Genomic DNA, 19,011 nt, shown 5'->3' on the forward strand with positions numbered 1-19,011 from the left:
TTATAACGATAGCGTATCTACATATGCATGTTATATTTACCGCTTGACGTTCGTCAGCCGATATTCAATCATTCATTTGATCGAAATGTGTATACTTAAACAAATCATCCCTCAATAATACAACAACCCAACGTCAAAAATATCTAAGAGATCTCGAAGTTGACACAGCCTTCAGGAATCGACAGACACATGTAGTGAGTACATATACCCATGATAACTTGGAGCAAACTGGTGAATCTAACCTATAGAGGTTGTGTTTGATAATAAGGTTTTAATTTGTATTTTTCTTGTTGCTTCGGAATTGAGTTGACGTCTTCATACCCACACTTCTAGAGTGGGATTTTATACTGCATTCACCGTTTCCGTCGTCCGTCTGTCCTTCCGTTTGGCCGTCCGTCCAAACAATATCCCCGATGTTTTCCATTTGTTGAGGTACTATACTTACCACAATGACTTCATATATGTTAGCAGCTGGACAGTGATGACTTGTATAGTCTTTGCGATTTCCGGATTTGTCGGACACCTACTTACTGTTTGTCGTCAACTGGACTTAAGGTTAAACAGGCCGCAATCAATCAATCCTTTCTGTTTGCCGATACTTTGAATTATTTGAATATGTTGAATAAATTCGTCACATTTTTGTCATTTACTGTTGAAGAGAATTGCGATAAGTTGTAGCATGTGTGGACTTTTTTCGGATTAGTCAGACACCTACTTCCGGTTTTCCGATCCTTTAGATTTAGAATGAAATGTGCTGAGAACGACAACGCGTGTTATAAAAAATTCAATATCATTTCGAAAATTTTAACGTGCGCAATATCAAAAATTAGATTTTTCAAACATTTGAAAAAAAATACTGGTAATAGCAAGTAGAATAATAGTAAATGGTTAACATAAATAAAATAAAATGAAAAGAAATAAATAAATACCGTATAACGAATCAGCTACAGCAGCTTGATAATTATATTTATCATATATTTAGATAAATAATAAAAAAATAGAATAAGTTTTCAATTACCTTAGCAATGCTGATGAAAATAAAATATAGATATTTTAAGATTGATAATTTGCTTTGAAAGTAAACATAATTTTAAACAAAAAAGAAAATATATCTGTTAAAGTCTAGAGAGACTTGACACGTAGTTGTATTGAGAGTGAATCATGTTGAATTTGTATAGCTTTGAATGTTTCAATGAAGAACTCTCTCATTTTATATTTTCTTATACAATTTTGAATAAAACGGTTTACACTTCTCATTTTTTTAACTTCAATAGAATGAATAAATGCATTTTATTTCTCACTAACTACAAATTACATAGTTACAGAGAATATATATATATAAACAATTACATTAAATATTAAAGCACATAAAGTATTGAATAACAGACAAACCAGGAGGAGTGAGCCTCACATTTATAATTTCTTTTAAATCTACATAGTTTTTCTAGGACAATACAGTTACTCGAGCTCATTGATAGTTGAAATTTATATATATTTGGACAAAAAGAACAATAAGGTAACAACCTTTTCTTGTCTTGATGAAGAGCATTACATGACATGACATAATGATATTGATCACCAATGTCTCTTGATTCGCAAAGATGGCACACCCTATTAATTCTGGATATGTTGTTTCATCTTCACGTTTCAATAGGTCATCGGTGACTTCCACATCTAAATGTACACAAAAGCAATTGATTATATATTGACAATTTTGAAAAATAACTTTCCAATATATCATCAGTTTTGAAAATTCTATAACATAAGCATTGAGGAGTAGTGTTTATTTCGCTAAGGCAATTCTGCAAAAACTGATCTTTAAGTTTGTCTTTGATCGCCGCTTGTGTGATCTATATTTAGAAAACTTGTATATTTTGCATACGTCTGAAGTTTTATTTTGTTTTTTTTAAACATTAATTAAATACATATAATTGTTTTTTTTAACAATGTTCCAGTTTTTCAAGCTTGCTTTTTAACACTGATAATTAACTGTAAAGAATTTATATTTGTTCATCCCAAGCGCAATCAAATCCTCATTATACAATACTTATTATTTGTGGAATTGAAATCTTGACAAACAATGTTTGCTTTATTTTTTTTTTCGGTTTAATGTACAGTCTTTATTTATATGTTTATGTTTTCTCAATATTTTTCAATATATATATGTATAATAAAATCTTCTTGAAAATGCGGTACGTCTAAACACTGCTTAGGACCTTCTGAGTGCACTCCGGACATAACAAGTGCACTCAGAACTCTTTTTAGTTGTCGTATATGCACACATAAATGTATGTATTCGTTGCATGCTGTTTATTTTAATGGTAAATTTTGGTAGATTTTGAAAATGAACTTAGATAGATATTTGTGATTTTTATAAAATAATGAGGGCACGTTTCACTTATTACACAACTACTCAGCCGTGAATTGTCTAATCAACAAAATTGATTGGATTATCCTTATTGCTTATGAACAGTCAGGATTCTACTTCGTCAAAATTATCTCTTCATTACGCTTGCTAATTATTATAGTTTAGCTGATTGGTGACAAAATTGTGAGTTTGATGATAAAAGCACCAAATTTGGCATGGTAGTAGTTCTTGGTGTTTCAAAGAATATAAGCTATGGACCTGTCTTGAAATTTCAAAATGGCGGCCTTTTTTCAAGATGGCCGCCATGAAATATCAAAATCAACATTTATGATTTAGATAAGGTCATTTTTAAGAGTAAATTTTGGATGGTAGTAGTGCTGGGTGTTTAGAAAACTATTAGATATGAACCCAGCTTCAAAATTCAATACGGCGTCTTTTTTTCAAGATGGCCGCCGCAAAAAGTATAAAAATCAACAAATTTCCCTTATCTCAGTTCAAATTTGTCATGTTTGTAGTTAACGTAAGGACCAAACTTGAAATTTCAAAATGGTGGCTTTTTCCAAGATAACATCAAAAGATTTGTAAGGAAAGTATAGAAAATCGTTACTACGATACCATTCTTGCAGAACAATGATCAACAATTGTCTACAACGAGGGATCACGTATAGACACTAGCGGTATTCCAATATTTAAGCTAGACTTAACTAAAATGTATACTTTTCGACTCAATCAGTTTTCTCTGTGATCAACTGGAAGAGAACATAGTAATGATCTAAAAATTGTAGTAATCTCAGGCTTGCCAGGCCATTAACAAGGTAAGTGTTTGCTTGTTCGGTTTAGTTGCAATTTAACAAGCAACCGCAACAATCTGTTTGTATGACATTGATACTTGAACAAGCTGCACATGCAGGTAGTTCAAAAATACATGATGTAGGCGAAAGTCTTTTCAATAGTCATTAAAACATAAGTTGATAATCGTTTGGCCAAATATTCAGATGCAGTCGAGTTATTTCATTGAGGCAAATACGACACTATCCATTTCAAAGTTACTTCTGTTTTATTTCTTTATTCTTCTTTAACATTAAATTTAACTGAACTAATATCCTTTCATAATGTATATAGGCCTTCTACTTGATGTTAGGACCAGGAAAGGAGGTACTAAATGACAAGATGTATAGTTTTCGTCTGTCGTTTATGAATAGTCCAATTATCCATGTATCTACTGTACCACAAAATTCCATTTTGTCTTGACGCAGATGATAATGAAAACATTAGATATGTCTGGACAACATTCCACGTATGTATATCCAAGACAAATGGTCATTTGCCTTTATATATCAGTCCGCATTCATTAATGGTTCAGGAAGAGATCAAATCTGTCACAAAGATTCGACATTCCATGAATACAATCCAGCAATGTGTAAATTGTTTCCGAAACAAGTAACAAATATTAATTTGCTTTTTCAAAATCTGAACAGTGGAACTGGGCAAACACATTTCTAGCAGAACAAAGAATAATTTTGTTTTGGTCTTCATACAGAAATAGCAGAGAAATGGCATCGTTGAAAACCTTATGTGATTGGTTAGAAAACAGTGGTTGAACAAGTGTTCAATTAAAGAAACATAATACTAAATGAATAACAGATTTTTGTAGAGGCTCTTATGCTTCATGAACAAGATATTTCCTTGAGATAACAGTAGGTGCACTTCTCATCCATATGCAAAGATCCTGACATTTTTTTTACTGAGGAACGAGACCCTGGTGAGAACTATGTAACATTCAAAGAATGGAAAAATACGAGGAAAATTGACAGTCCACTTAACCACAACTGCCATTTAACTAACCAGTTTAAGTGTTGCAAACGTAATTTGAAAATAATAAACGCACACACTTGTAAAAGAAGAATGTGGGGGCAGTCAGATTGACCATCAATATCATACAACTACAGCAATTATAAGTGTTTTGTCTACAAATGGCCATTGTAATTAACAAGTTTCATTCCACCTTTTAAATAAAATAACGTGATCAGGTGATCCACATAATGTTCTACACCAGGAACGTGCGAAAAGCAAACACACAACATTCTCAAAGCATGTGAAAGCTGTATGCGGGGGAATATATCAGCCTTTTACCCAGAGTGCTACATTGAGTGAATGTGGATGACATATACCTTCTTGGACATTTATCACAAAGGTATCAGTCTTTTGTAATGAGGTAATAAAATGTGGTAGACAGATATAAAACGGATGTCACGGTAGATGAAAATGTGCGAGGACAATGATGTTATGCACGGTCCTGTTTAAAATGTGGTGAGCAATAGGGCAAACACTAAATGGGCTGTCCTTAAGAAACATTTTGAAAACTGTTATGAAAATATGTTGGTTTTTTTTAGATAAAAAAGATAGAGAAGATGCTTAGGCACTAGAAAATCAGTAGTAAACCATACCAAGATAAAAACAAAAACACAAAAAGAAATAACACAAATCGCTATACAAAAAACTAAAATTTGAGCAACACCAACCCCAAATAAAAACTGGGGGTGATCTCATGTGCTCAAGAAGGGTCAGCAGTTCCTGTTCAACAAGTAACACCTACCTAGGTGCTCTTGTTTAAATAGATCGATGAGTCATATCCAGTAACAAGGCTTTATATTAGTCGATTTATAAATATCTCTTTTCTAACCCTAAGAATTCACAAAATATAAAACATGTAAAATCCATTGGTACATGTAAATTATCTAAAACTTGACCGAATTTGAACGTTTGGAATAAAATAAGGTTGCCAATGCCTGTACGATGGATAAACAAGACTTTCACTGGTTGACAACACAGACATTGAAAAATAAGGAACAAATAACAAAACATTGATAGCGTAAACAACACGAGTCCTTGTTCATCAAGTCTAGGGGCAAACGCAGGTTTTGGGAAATTTTTTGGCTAACTGGTAGCACTCGTGATGTTACTCATTACCAGTAAAAATTCAGTGGTAAGTCGTATTTATTTATCATCTTGATGTTTCGAGGAAAAAGAAGGGATTGTGGCAAGGAGAATTGGAGAATTGGAAGATATTCATTATCATGTGTGCCTCAGATGGTACCTAATGGTCAAACAAATTCTGATGGCGTCCTGATAACTGTTCGAATCTTTCCATTTATGGGATTTTTGTTTAAATTGTCTTTCAAGCAGCATCCATATATAATGAAAACGCAATCTCTAGAATAGTGTATGAACTACAAAGTGCACTTCGATATAAGAAATAAATATCAGCAAACCACTCAGTTTTGTTCAATTTCATTTTTTTTTACGGCCATTCTGAAATTTTTCGACCTATTAAAAAAAAATGAAGTCTAATATAACGTCGTGATTTACTAAAAACGTTGGATTACATTTAATATGTTTTTAAAATATTTGGTTTAACTATTGTTTGCTTTAATATATACATGGTTGTAAAATTCAGACTGATTGGCAGACATCTTGAAAAAGACCGCCATATTGGATTTTTCAGAGTGGGTCCATAGCTTATATTGACTCCCACATATAAATATACAATTGTGCAAAGTTTCATGCTTTTATCATCAAACCCACAATTCTTCTAAAAATACGCACGGATCAGCCGGACTATTACAATCGTAAAAATGGAAGCCATTGTAGGGATGACGCGCATCCAATTTAGCTCTTGAAAACCGATAAATTTATCCACAAAGCACCATTACGATCTTCATATGCCAGTTGTATTTTAAAAGACAAATGTATCTAATAGCTAGTGAGCATTATTTAATGTACTTTTCTGCATTTAGTCAACTTAAAACTATTGTTTGATCGGTTGTCAGGTGGAATTTTCGAAAGTTCAAAAACATTTAAAACAATTATTATTAAATATTTCGTGGAAGGGCAGACTAAAAAGATTCAGAATTTGAAGACTAATAACCCTAGATAACACACACAAAACATTAAGTTTTTTGAAGTTATGCATTTTCAAGATCCACTTCGAAAGTCTGTCGTCAAGTACTTTTTGTAAAAAAAATGTTATTCGAACACACCTACTCTGTTGTTATGACTCATTAGAAAAGTATACACTTGACCCATATATTTCATTTTTTAGTACTATGAATTTTGTTATTAAATCAACCTGTAGCCTAAATATTTAACAATAATAGAATCTGAAGCGAGATGATGTATCTAATATTTTTGCTTTATACTTTTTCAAGACAGAATAGTCAACTCAAACACGCCCGAACATAAAAAGGTGCACTCGACTTTCTCTTTTCGGTGAAATTATTGCCAATTTTTAGGATTTTTTCACAAAAAACTGTCGCCGGGGGCATAGATGCAAATTAATGCTTTAAAAAGATCAATCTATTATCTTTCTATAGCATTTTTGTTCGGCGGAATTTATGCTTATGCATAAAAAAGATCCACTTGTACTTGCACCTACCACAATCGACTGTTTTATATTTTTAAATTGTCTATAATTTAAAAGTTTACAATTATCTCGAAGCTCCATACTATAATTTAAGTAAGAACACGTATATAAGATGGATAAAATCCTAAATAATGCACCTTGATGGAAAAAGAAAGGACTGTGGCAAGGAAAATTTGAACATATTCTTTATCATGTGTGCCTCAGATGGTACCTAATGGGCAAACAAATTATAATGGCTTCCTGATAACTGTTCGAATCTTTCCATTTATGGGATTTTTGATTAGGTTGTCTTTCAGGCGGCATCTATATATAATGAAAACGTAATCTCTAGAATAGTGTATGAACTACAAAGTGCACTTCGATATAAGAAATAGTGAACGTGGCCAGTTATTTATTTCTTGCATAAAGAGATATTTCTCGTATCAAACTGCATGGAGTGTGATACGAAAACTGTCACAGTGTTAATTTTGATTATTAGAAAAATACCCAAATATGATAAATGGCAGAAACTGAGAGGAAAACGGAGATAAATTCATTTTCAGAATTTATTTTCACATTGAAATTCGTTCAAGGTTTGTAATACTGGACAAGAATAATTTTAATAAGAAATTTAAATCTTACTATACATGTATGAGATTTGATTGGCGAAATAATTTTTTTTTTTATAAATAAAAATTGCATATGTAGCCTACTTTGATATTCTATATGACAAACATGGTGATTCTTTTTGTAGATTTAGACCAATGAACACGAAAAATACTATTGAAAATGTTAGATGGCAAAATATTCAGAGAGACAATTGTACTTATACTTTATGTAATTCCGGTGATATTGGCAACGAGTTTCATTATGTTTTATAATGTTCGGCAATAGACGAAAGTAGACAAACGCTGTTGAAACTGTTTTGATCCCCAAGGACGCTACATTTTGCAATGAAATAGATCTATATTTTTAACGTTTTTTAATGAAATAAATGGAATGGAAAATTTCCCGACTATGTGAAAATTTCTTAAATTTCTCAATTGGCTTCAATTATTACAAACAAAACGAAAAGTTTATTTAACATTTTTGCAAAAACAATATATCTTTAATACTTTTCCCGGAAACCTTTTTTGTGTGTTTGCCAAGTTTATTACCATCACTAATCACTCCTAATTATTAAATATCAAACGACCTAATCAACATGATGATTGGTATCGAATATGATCATCGGTCATGCATGACATATCCCAAATAACGGCGTGTGCCGATAAAAGCTTAAATAACTTCTTATATATTGAATTGATTTTATCAAACCAAAAATTATAAGATCAAAAATTAAATTATCTATCGAATACATACCCTCAACGCTCACCAAAAGATCTATTACATGTCCTGAGTGCACTTTTTATGTCCTGCGTGCACTCAGGAGGTCCTGAGCGGTTTTAGACGTACCGTTGAAAATAGACGTAATCTTACATGTATGCATATCCGTACCAATTTCGGAACACGGTTTCATAAATTTTCAATTTTAATACCAATTTAACGCAAGTATTTAATAAAAATCAATATTTTTTTTCGTATGAAATCACTTTTCCCCCGTTATATAAACAATTTAAGGTCCCTTGTGCTCTTTTTAAACTCCTTTGTGGTCCTAAGTGCTCCTTTGTGCACAAAGGAGGTCCTTTGTGGTGTTTTTAGAGACCGCTGGAAAAATGAGGGTATATTGGATGAGGACAGAAATTTAGCCCTGCAATAGCTGACTACAGCCGGATCACTCGAAGAATTCACTACAAACTAATAAAAGTCTGAAATGGCCTATCTGTACTCGACTGTACTGATTTTTACTCGACCAGTCTGAATTGGTCTGAAATTAACTTGATATTACTCGACTGTAGTCTGAACCGTACTTAACAGTCTGAACTTGTACTCGACCTTTACTCGACCAGTCCTTAACCATTTTATACGCGTTTGAACCATACTCAACGTAGTCTCAACCATTATCGACCAAGTCTGAGCCATGCTCGACCTAGTCTGAACCATACTCGACCTAGTCTTAACCAACCTTGACCTATTTTTTGTATCAATCTATTGTATTGACTCAATTTAGGAACTGTTTAAACAACAGCCATTTCCCCCGGCTAGAAAATTGAACAACAATTTGAAATCAAAAATGTATTTAATATACAGTGAAACAAAAATTTCACAATAAACATTATATAATCATCAACACCATATTCATCAACACTTATATACATATATATATTGTGTTACATCTGGTGAACCCCGTATTTGGCAATCTCCATGGCAGTCAGCAGGGTTTAAGAACATCCGTTGTTCGAACTGCTAGTCAAATGCGTATTGTTAAAATATACTTTTTCACGTTTTTGATCTTTTGGAAAATGTTGTGTGTGCTGTATTTAGACCCCTCTACCAAAGAAATTTGTTTTGCATACACACGTAAAAAGATTTCGGTTTTTATCCAACGCAATCATAGGTTTGAACGTTGTTTTCAATTTAGACTTGTTTATATATATATATATATAATATATATATATATATAAAGTGCCTAGAAAATCAACCTAACAATGTTAGAGTAGATTTGATTCTTTACTTCCTCCCCATATATATATATACATAATTACTCTAAATATCAGCACAACAATGTTAAATCTGCAAATTTGCGGAAGCAAATTTTTGTTCTTCCCTCGCCGGGATTCGAACTCATATATATATATATATATATATATATATATATATATATACAATGTATATCACCTTTAAAATAAAAATAAAACAAGATGATCAAAGGAAATAATTTCTGGTCGGATTAAAAAAATATCATGTAATAAATTAAGTTTTCGGTTAAATGAATTTTTATATACATGATATCATGTTCACATTGCATTATGCATATCAAAAATACTTGAACTTTCGACCATTATTCAAATATCTTAAATTTTATTCAATTTTTTTTTTTAATGTTTCAGACATATTTTATAGTTACTGGAAAATGTTCATCACTAACTTAAGCCTGCCGAGTGAAATAGATTTATGATGTCAGTCGAGTTTAGTTAATAACGCAGTGAACATTTTTTTAAAAATATATATAAAATAGTATATAAGGCAACTTAATAAATTTCAAAAATGATACCTTTGTTTTGTAAAACCAAGAATTTGATATAAAAGGACTTCCATAGCAATCCTTGATAACCTTTTAAAAAAGGAATTGTGTTCCAAAGTTTCAGTTAAATTTAGGTTAATTAATTAAGTTTTAATTTACTCAGTACAGTTGTGTTTTACAGGTAAAAAGAACACCCTGTTTTTCTTAAACTCGTGTATTACTTATCTAGTGAATTCAAAATGCCTTGTGATTTAAGTTTTATAGGATGTTGTTTTATTTTCAATGGATGTTATTTAAAATGTATTACTCTCTGACCAGGTGTGATCTTTTTAATGAGTGTGGTCCAAGCAGAAGGTATACTTTATAGCTAATCAGAAGAACAATTTTAATCATTTCTTTAAATTGTTATCCATTTTAGATATATATATATATATATATAATTATAAATTCCAAATTATAATAAGAATAGATATAGTTCTGATATAAGGATGAACAATTTCAGTGATTTTGTTGGATGTTGTTACCTCAGTTAAAAAGATAGTTTAACTTATATAACTATTTTATGTAACCATGAAACCTATGTAGTTTTTATTTAAGAATTTAGGAAAATTAAGTTTAAAAAAAAACACATGCCAAACAAGAAGCACCTTAATAAGGTTTTATTACCCTCAGAACAGGTGTGGTATTCAGGTACTAGTAACAGAAACATTTTTTTTAACAAGACTCAAGACTTTAAAATCAGATAATTTAACTATCTCGACTTGATAAATCTGATAATCATGTAAGGATGTAAAATCTGTTTTTATATATCTGTGACGAAAAAGTTTAGTATGGTACTTGAACCAAAGTGTGTATCCGTGTGTTTGTGCTGTGTTGTTGGGTGTATAAGTTTCAGGTCGTGCCTTTCACTCGTACACGGACGACAAATGCCAAGTATACTCTTTGACAGGGTTACCCTTGCAATCTACTGGTAGCGTGATTAAGGGAATCCTGGTCACATAAATAAATAAATGGATCCTGGTGCAGTCTGAACGAAGTCTTGTAAGTGAACATAAACACGAAGTCGAATAAAAGATCAATACTGTATTATCAAAATCACAATATACAAGTATAACAAAATGTACATCTAACTTCAGGCTCAACAATACGGCTCTCCTCTCTACTAAATAAACGCAACTGTCCTCTCCTCACTATAAATTATCTCCCCTCCTTATCTGACGCTCTTTCTCTCTTATATATGACTCCTACAAGCCCGTATATACTATCAGACTCTGGCAATTGGACATGTCCTAGTGATAAGCCCATGTTTTCCGATGTTTGCGCGGGTGACTAAAGCTCCATTTGCCTTTGCCCGTTTATAACAGGGTGATTAGGCCTAGGACTCAAGTACGAGTGCATTTCATCTGAGTCATAGGGCGTACCAAGTTCAGTAATAACATTATCCGGAGTACGACTAAGCCCATTATACATTTGATTCGGGCTTCTCTTGTTCCTGGACCATGAATATACAGTGTTTTCTGCCTTATAACCAGAAATGATGGAATTCCATACAAATTTCAAAACTATCGTTGAAATTATCAGGCATATTATCGCTAATAATCCAATCATTACATATTCTTGAGACTTCTGTACTACCCTGTTGTAAGGAAAATAAATCCATGCTGATGCGACGAGGCCGCTACTGAGAGTAAGCAAACTAACCCATATTTGCCAAAATTTCTTCCAACCATTTCCTCCGTCTTTTTCCGTATTGCTCATCTCCTGGGCAGCTCTATCCTGATAGTTCTTGGGTCAACAATGCCCGATTCTCCGGCGATACCGGTTATCTGGCATATTCTCCGTGTGAACATCATGGAGAGTACCAGTGGCAGGCGAACTACTTAACCCAGAAGCTGCTGGGGAAAATATCTGATTTCTTAAGCAATTCTGCCTTACCTGAGAGAGCGTTAGAGCCTGAGTTGATGTCCTTATTGTTCTTCTTGGTGTCTCCATTGTATTATTAAACAAATACAATTATCACTAACAAGTTCGTTGAAGTCACACACAGTAAATCCCACCGCTGCCACCAATGTGACGAAAAAGATTAGTATGGTACTTGTACCAAAGTGTGTATCCGTGTGTTTGTGCTGTGTTGTTGGGTGTATAAGTTTCAGGTCGTGCCTTTCACTCGTACACGGACGACAAATGCCAAGTATACTCTTTGACAGGGTTACCCTTGGAATCTACTGGTAGCGTAATTAAGGGAATCCTGGTCACATAAATAAATAAATGGATCCTGGTGCAGTCTGAACGAAGTCTTGTAAGTGAACATAAACACGCAGTCGAATAAAAGTTCAATACTGTATTATCAAAATCACATTATACAAGTATAACAAAATGTACATCTAACTTCAGGCTCAACAATACGGCTATCCTCTCTGCTATATAAACGCAACTGTCCTCTCCTCACTATAAATTCTCTCCCCTCCTTATCTCACACTCTTTCTCTCTATTATATGACTCCTACAAGCCCGTATACAAATATAGACTACTAGGGCAACCGGGCTTCGTGTAGTCCGTGCTCCGGCAGTCCGGGTGCTCCGGTAATCCGGGTGCTCCGGTGATCCGGGCTCCTTGTGTTCCGTGCTCCTTACATAAATTTACTAGGCCACCATATGCAAATCATTAGGGCTCACAAGTCAAACAAAGAAATCTAAATATAACTCCTAATTAATATAATCTCTGATGATCTAATTGTATTAAATGGCTATGTGTGAAAATACAGATGTACGTAAACCTGATACAATCAGATAACACACTTGACCTAACATATAAAAATGTTACACATCTTTATTTTATTGTGGCCGTTGCCATGTCAGTTTAAAAGTTATTTAAACAGTTAAAATAAAAAAAGTAGAGGTCATTTGGTCAAGTATGGTTCAGACTGGTCGAGTATTGTTCAGATCTTTAGTCGAGTATGGTTCAGACTGGAAATTAGTCGAGAACTGGTCAAGTGTTGGTCGAGTACAGGTCGAGAATGGGTTAAGACTGTTTCAGACTGGTCGAGTAATAGTTCAGACTATTTTCAATGGCAACGATAAGGGTCAAGTACAAATCAGTACAGTCGAGATTAGGGTCAAGTAATATCCAGTAAAATTCAGACCAATTCAGACTGGTCGAGTAAAAATCAGCACAGTCGAGTACAGATATAGGCCTCTATGGTCGGGTTGTTGTCTCTTTGACACATTCCCCATTTCCATTCTCAATTTCATTTCAGACTTTTACTGGTTTGTAGTGATTGTAACAAGATCTTTAAATTTGCAGAGAGCGTTGATGCATAAAATCTATTCGGAAGTCGGCCATCGACATTTACGTGTAGTTTCAAATAATATCATTTAACGTATCTAATTTAGGTTAGATACTTTTAGCTCGCTTTGATAACTGTGAGAATTCTATGAAACTGCATTGTTCATTTTACTTAAGTTTTTTTTGTATGATACTCTATACTACCGACCGCCTGGTTGGTTTCTTTGGAGCGTATTCGCCTCGTTGATTGAATCCTCGACCGGGTCAAACAAAGACGTTTAAATTGTTATTTGTTGTTTCAACGCTAAACACGCGGCATCTAGGAGTTAGAGCAAAGACTGATCGGCTCTGAGTCAGAAATGTGTCCAAGTAGGGTAACTTTTCTTCCTGCGAACTGTTACCTTGTGAACTAACATCTTAAACAATTTAGTCTCAGCGTGTCGGTCTAGTACAAAGCAGAGTTTATATTCATATTATATTTACATGTTCTCGTCCTGCAAAATCATTTAATTTGCCGCTGTACGTTAAGCAGCCATCCATTATCATCATTTATTCTAACTTTACTATATGAATTGTGAAGTTTTTTTCTTCTAATGGTTTATATTACACCTGCTTAGATTTCCCCGATCGACATTCAAAAAAGAGAAGGTGCTATTTTTCAACCTCACAAAATATTCATGTGCCTGCTGGGATATCTTTGACGGTAAATAATATCATATCAACTCCGTATGGGGCTTATTATTCTGTATAAACATCTTTCTATTACAAAAGAGTGTTTGTTGACTCTAAAAGTTTTTATTTGTCTGTTTCGTTGGGTTGCTATCGCATTTATGCATACCCTAATCTCCTTTTATTCAAACACAAAGGGTTAACTTGGGTATATAAATCTCGACATCTCTGGAAATCCCCCCCCCCTCGACAGTAAACCCTTGCTAAAGGGGTGCGTCCGTTTGGCTGTTCGGATGTATAAATACGCAGCAACGTCCGGTCGAAATGAAATAGAAATGTCGTATATCCGATGCCTCCTGTAGTGAGAGTTTCACGCTATCTACACGTTTAAGAACCATTTGAATAACTCTTTGACGGGGAAACGATCTTCACACAAGTTAAATGATTGAACTCTTTAAACAGCAACAAAGGTCAGCTAAATTTTCAAATAAGTCACATGGCTTATTTTAACACGTTGTTTGCGCCTTTTGCAAAATCAACACTTGTAGATGAAGAAAAGCTTTCAATAATAAAAACGATAAGTTAGATATTATTATAACCGGAAGAAAAGTGACGTTAGGAACTTTTACTTTAATTTGCAAAGTGCTATATATGAACTCTCGTTTTGAATTGAATATTTATATGAACCCTCGTTTTGAATTGAATATATATATATTAACTCTCGATTAAAACATTATAAAAGGTTCTCATAAAATATATATTATTGTCCAATCTTATGTAATAATAATTGGATTATTGTCCTCCGGCTAAACTTAGCAAAATAGCGATAATTTCTTCTTTTGTAGTTCGAGTGTAAGATACATGTATTATCTTTCGCACTTTTAACTGCCATCGGATTAAGTTGTAAAATAGTAAATCTATAATCTCTTTGAGTATTTGAAATAAAGAAACATTATATTTAAGAATAAAGAAACATTTAAAACAAGAAATATTCAACTTGAAACTAAAATGAGAAATAATCAATTTAAAACGAGAGTTCATGTATATATAGATATCTCCACAGATGAAGACGAAGATGTCGTATTCTTATTCTTTTTGCTGACGATACCGTTTAATTTGGAAAACACCGACTGTTCTGCAACACTTATTTGATAAACGTTTACTTTACTGCAATAAATGGAATATCGAAGTAAACCCTGATGAAACAAAGTAGTGGTATTTAGAAATGGATTTAGACCAGTAGACACTCATTTTTTTTCTATTATCATAATGAACTACAAGTTGTTAATTCATATGTGTACCTGGGAATATTATTACACTACAACGGAAAGTTTTTACATACTCTAAAATGTTTAGCACAACAAGGATCTAGATCTATGTCGTCTTTAATGAACTCTCTTAAACAATTCTTTGTTACTCCAGAGAACAGAATAATCTGATGTTTCTTTTCGACAGTACGGTTGGATCCGTCTTAGGCTATGCGTCAGAAATATGGGGTTTCCATGATCGTGCTAAAGATATCGAACTTATCCATAACCGTTTTTGTAGATTTGTGTTAAAATTGGGTAGAAATGTACCAACATGTTTTTTATATGGCGAACTTGGCCATTTACCTCTTTTTATTGTTAGAAAGCAGAAAATATTGAAATATTGGTTGCATGTTATTACAAATAAACCAAAAGTTGTATACGATGTGTATAAACTCTTGTATGACGATGCTAACAATGGTTAGGTTAACTGGGCTTCAAATATACGTGATATCTTTTTGTATTGAAAACTATCTTACTTATAACAATAATGTTTGTCTGTTAAAGGGGCACTAGCTACGAGATATATAAAAAATATAAAATAAAAGATTTTTTTTTTGTTCAATCATTAATGAAAGTGAAATAGACTGAGTGAAATAAAATATCGCTTTTAGCAGCCAGTATGGTTCAATTTTGTCAAAATAAGCTAAGAAATATTGATGATGAATTATTCACTTGCAAGTGAATAATTCGACCTCATTGAAGCCGTATTCATGTGAACTTCAATTTAACCCTTAGCTAGAGATGGCGTCCGCGTGCATTGTGTGTGTTCAATTATTTAATGAAAAAGAATGTCAACATTGAGAGTGAAACAAAGGTAAATCATTTGATTGACTGATTTGATCAACAAAAGATCATTCTTATACAGGTAAAAACGATTATTAACATATATTTTTAATCTATATTATGATATTAAACAGACCTAGAAAAATCCAAATGCACGAGTCTGGTATCTATTTATATCTATATTTATGTTTATATCGCTTATATGGCAATCGGAGGTCTTCGGAGGACAACTCGACAGTTAATTAGATGGCGTCTAGACTAAAATACACACGAAACGAAGCTACATATTATCGATCCCATGCCCGGTATATTGTTTATTTTAGACTTTTTATAATTTGGATAAATGTTTTATATTGTTATAAATCAAATAAGAGAATTTGAGTCAAATCGGTGAACATGAATTTGACAGCTAGTGCCCCTTTAACAAAGTTACGTTGTGGAACATTGAAGTTGGTCGTTACAATAAAATCGTTTATGTGAATGTTGTAAAATGTGTGTTATTGATGATGAATACCAGTTTGTTCTTGTTTTTCCAGCAGTTAGATCTGTACGAACATGATTTTTACCAAAGTATTATTGTTCTTGGCCTAATAATCCCATATTTTTGTATATACTACAAGCGTCTAGTAAGTCTCTTACTATCAAATTATGTAAGTATGTAAAAACTGCATGGAATATTGGATCTCATTTAGTCTCATAATTTTACATGTCATGGTATTATACTATTGTTCTCTGTTGTCTATCCATGTTTTGTATTTATAGATTATTACATGGCATTTTCCATATTGGCCCTGGTATCAGCCCTAGACTCCCATATCAAGCCAGAGGGCTTAAGCCCGAGGGCTTGATATGGGTCGAGGGCTGATACCAGGGTCAATATGGAAAATGACATGTAATAATCTATTTATCACATATTTTCAAGCTGGAGAAAAAAGAAGGGATATATTAAATGATGTTTAATATTTTCAACAAAAAAAAAACATTTGAATTAAAAATTTTAAAAAATGTATCACAGTGCATTTACAAAATTTGTATCACAGTGAAAAAATAAAGTGATGTGAAAAATTCAACACATATATAACAATAATCTTATTTTTCAGAGTTATAAATGTTAATTGTAACATTTCCAATAGAACCTTGTGGAAGAATGGAAAAATGTGGCATTTTCCACTGGTTATTTTTACATTTTTTTCTGCAGATTCAAAATTTTCTATTGTTTTGCAGACTTCATTTAGTTCAATACTGTCAAAAATATCATCCTCAAGAAAATCTGCAGGTTTGGCTTCAAAACTAGTGTTTGAAGTTGGTTCGTGTGGTAATAATCCTCGGCTTCCTGGACCAATATCAGATAAAATATTAGACATAGTTTGCTGTTGCTGTAAGGATGCTGAACTATACTCATTGACTGAAGCAACATTCTTATGGCCTGTCAACTGCATGACTGTAGTAGCCTCTACATTGGAGTGAAGAAGTGAGGAAACTGTAGTCTTGCGAACACTATGGTTAACTTTTCTTCCTATAAGACCACCTTTCATAGACATTTTTTTTGCTAAATCTCCTAGAGTATTTTTTCCCAATGGCTGCATGATAAACCATGTTTGTTTAGCATTTTCAATGGCATCAGGTTGTATTATCCGTTTTATACTTAGATAAAAGCGACTGTCTGGAGTCAGAGCATCTTCAGGGCGGCGGCGAATATATTGTTTGAAAGCATTGACTGGACAGCGTGGATTACCTATTATAAGAAAAAGAAAAAAAATCAAGGACATGTATCTTGATATCATATTACATTAAAACAATATTTACATTTTTTAAATTTATTTTAAGATGAATTAGCTTAAGTGATATATTTTTATTCTTTCCATTTTGTTCATGATTCCGTTTTCTTTGACGCGGGTGGCTAGATATTCTAGGATATTTTGTGTTTTTTTTTTCTTGTAAGTATTCTTTTTAAAAGTACATGAAGTTATATATGTATGAATGAATTGAGTAGGCACACTTGTGTGGTGGTTCCTGTATTTATCATTTACTGTCAATTTTATATTAATATTTAATAAATTGAAAGAAAGTTACCTGGTGTTGCAAACATTTTAGGTGCAAATGCTCTGCTGTCACTGTTTCCTGTCCTGGTTTTGGTCAGCCTTTCATTGTACTCCAAATATTGTTCACCACTCGCTGTTGTCATCATTTTTATGTCTCCAAAAAACATGTCAATATGCTCCTTCCTTCCCCTCATACCACAGTTCAAAGTATTGTTTAACCATATGGTATTAAGTAGTGCCTCAGGGGTGCCTAAAAGTAAGAATTGAGAGTTAAGATTAGGATAATTAAAAAGGTACACTAGAAATTGTTTACATTCAATAATGACACTATATAGAAGACTGAAGCACATTTTCCAAAAATTATACCAGTTCACTGTCTTGAAACATGTATGACAAACTATGTTGATGTTGCCTGGCATGGCTTATTAACAAACTTTGCAAATGGTTTTCTTTATAATCTTTTTAGCTGGTTTAAACTTAAAGATATATTTTTGAAGCTGATATCATTATCATTTTTAATATGTACATGCACAGTCACAGGATAATATTGCATAAACCTACCTGTTCCTAGGAGATTCTGTTCAAATAACATATCTATTTCAGTGGATGAGAATGGATCTGCTTTCAGCTTTTTGTTTCCAAGTCCCTGTGACTTCAAGTGCTTTCTTTTCGCGGATAACACCTCTCTACTGTGGTGAAATTCCTTATCTTTAAGAATATTTATATCATTCTTTTCCATCAAGTGCCTATTAGTCGATGACTGAATTAATTTCAGGCTGTCCGGCTCATACTCCTCATTTTTCCGAGACAAGTAAAATCTGGCTAAGTACTGATTGAGTTCAGGTACAGATATATCCTCTACTACCCGTAATTCGTTGTTCTCCTTTAACCATTCAGTTAATAATTTTACGTCACTTTTAGTTTTTGTCGAGCCTGCGACTTTGACTTTTGTCGCAGAAAGCTCGACATAGGGATAGTGATACGGCGGCGGCGGCGGCGTTAGCTAACTTCTTAAAAGCTTTATATTT

At 33.1% G+C, this 19,011-nt stretch overlaps 1 protein-coding gene across 1 annotated transcript; it reads right to left on the reverse strand.

The window, feature by feature from the left end:
- Positions 1–16,962: 16,962 nt before the first annotated feature.
- LOC127718260 (uncharacterized) lies at positions 16,963–18,725 on the reverse strand. Its single transcript, XM_052224263.1, has 2 exons — positions 18,015–18,725; positions 16,963–17,676 (listed from the first exon to the last, which is right to left on the reverse strand). Exons 1-2 carry the CDS (start codon positions 18,400–18,402, stop codon positions 16,976–16,978), a joined length of 1,089 nt encoding a protein of 362 aa, XP_052080223.1. The 5' UTR covers positions 18,403–18,725; the 3' UTR covers positions 16,963–16,975.
- Between the last annotated feature and the right edge of the window lie 286 nt (positions 18,726–19,011).

This window comes from Mytilus californianus, unplaced genomic scaffold (genome assembly GCF_021869535.1).
Source record: "Mytilus californianus isolate M0D057914Y unplaced genomic scaffold, xbMytCali1.0.p SCAF_10, whole genome shotgun sequence".
NCBI lineage: Eukaryota > Metazoa > Mollusca > Bivalvia > Mytilida > Mytilidae > Mytilus > Mytilus californianus.

Excerpts from the sequence above, each read along its gene's own strand:
- LOC127718260 (XM_052224263.1), bottom strand. The coding sequence starts at position 18,402 with ATGCCAGGCAACATCAACATAGTTTGTCATACATGTTTCAAGACAGTG. Across the intron at positions 17,677-18,014 it reads TAAAATGTTTGCAACACCAG|GTAATCCACGCTGTCCAGTC; the intron begins GTAACTTTCTTT and ends TTCTTATAATAG.